Source organism: Salvelinus sp. IW2-2015, unplaced genomic scaffold, assembly GCF_002910315.2.
Source record: "Salvelinus sp. IW2-2015 unplaced genomic scaffold, ASM291031v2 Un_scaffold1660, whole genome shotgun sequence".
NCBI lineage: Eukaryota > Metazoa > Chordata > Actinopteri > Salmoniformes > Salmonidae > Salvelinus > Salvelinus sp. IW2-2015.
In genome coordinates, this window is record NW_019943068.1 from 5,435 (window position 1) to 7,099 (window position 1,665).

The 1,665-nt window shown below is 56.9% G+C and overlaps 1 protein-coding gene across 1 annotated transcript; it reads left to right on the forward strand.

Annotated features, from left to right (window-relative positions):
- Positions 1-237: 237 nt before the first annotated feature.
- On the forward strand, positions 238-1,411 carry LOC112071608 (proline-rich protein HaeIII subfamily 1-like; the record flags this gene model as incomplete). Its single annotated transcript, XM_024139045.1, has 1 exon — positions 238-1,411. A coding segment is annotated over one exon (1,174 nt), but the record flags the coding sequence as incomplete, so codon positions are not given.
- Between the last annotated feature and the right edge of the window lie 254 nt (positions 1,412-1,665).

The window sequence follows — 1,665 nt, forward strand, 5'->3', positions numbered from 1 at the left end:
GAGAAAACCCCAGGGACCTGCACTCTCTGTGGGCAGAAGAGGGCCTTGTGAGTGACCCTGAGGCTAGAGACCCAGGAGACCGTGCTTTACACACATGGATGAATGTTGTTTATGATGATAGACTATATGGGCTCAGATAGATGTTCTGTAGATATTGTCTTTCCATCCCAAGATTTATAGCACCCATTCTACGATCAAAAGTCATACTTATTGTAGTTCCCAGACCTTATACTCCAGAGACCAAAGAGACCAGGGACCAGAGACCAGACACCAGGAACCCAGGTACCAGAGCCCGGGGACAAGGGACCAGAGATCAGAGCCCGGGACCAGGGACCTAGATACCCTGGACCAGAGACCAGGGACCAGGGACCAGGGACCAGAGACCAAAGACCAGACACCAAGAGATCAGGGACAAGAGACAAGGGACCAGAGACCGAAGATCAGACACCAGAGATCAGGGACCAGAGACAAGGACCAGAGACCAGACACCAGAAAGACGCAGGAACCCAGGTACAGAGCCCGGGGACCAAGGACCAGATACCCTGGACCAGAGACCAAAGACCAGACACCAGAGACAAGGGACCAGGGACTAAGTACCAGCGACCCAGGGGACCCAGAGACCAGAGGACCCAGGGGACCCAGAGGACACAGAGACCCAGAGACCCAGAGGACCCAGGGGACCAGAGGCCCAGAGACCCAGAGACCAGAGGACCCAGGGGACCCAGGGGACCCAGAGGACCCAGAGACCCAGAGGACCAGAGGACCCAGAGGACCCAGAGACCCAGAGGACCCAGGGGACCAGGGACCCAGGGGACCCAGGGGACCCAGGAACAGAGACCCAGAGGACCAGAGACCCAGGGACCCAGAGACCCAGAGACCCAGGGGACACAGAGACCCAGGGGACCCAGAGGACCCAGGGGACAGGGGACCCAGAGACCCAGGGGACCCAGAGACCCAGGGGACACAGAGACCCAGGGGACCCAGGGGACCCAGAGACCCAGGGGACACAGAGCCCAGGGGACCCAGGGGACCACAGAGACTCAGAGACCCAGGGGACCCGAGACCCAGGGGACACAGAGACCCAGGGGACCAGGGGACCAGAGACCCAGAGGACCAGGGACCCAGAGACCCAGGGACACAGAGACCAGGGGCCAGGGACCCAGAGACCAGGGACCCAGAGGACCCAGGACCAGAGACCCAGAGGACCCAGGGGACCCAGAGACCAGGGGACACAGAGACCAGGGGACCCAGGGGACCAGAGACTCAGAGACCAGGGGACCCAGAGGACCCAGGGGACCCAGAGACCCAGAGGACCCAGGGACCAGAACCAGGGGACACAGGACCCGGGACCCAGAGACCCAGGGGACCCAGAGACCCAGGGACCCTCCCTCTGCTGTTTTACACTAACTGATGAATGTTGTAATGATGATGAGGAACTAAAGCTTTTCTTTGTGGAGATGTACTTTAGATGTCACACTTTTTTATTACGTCAATAAAGATTGATGGTATTCATTCTATTTAAAAGAAAACATCAAAAAATGTGATGTACCCATAATGATGGAGCAGTTAATATTTTAGCCTTTAGTGTGATTTAGCCTTAGTGTGATTTATAGTGTGATTTAGCCTTTAGTGTGATTTAGCCCTCAGTGTGATTTAGCCCTCAAG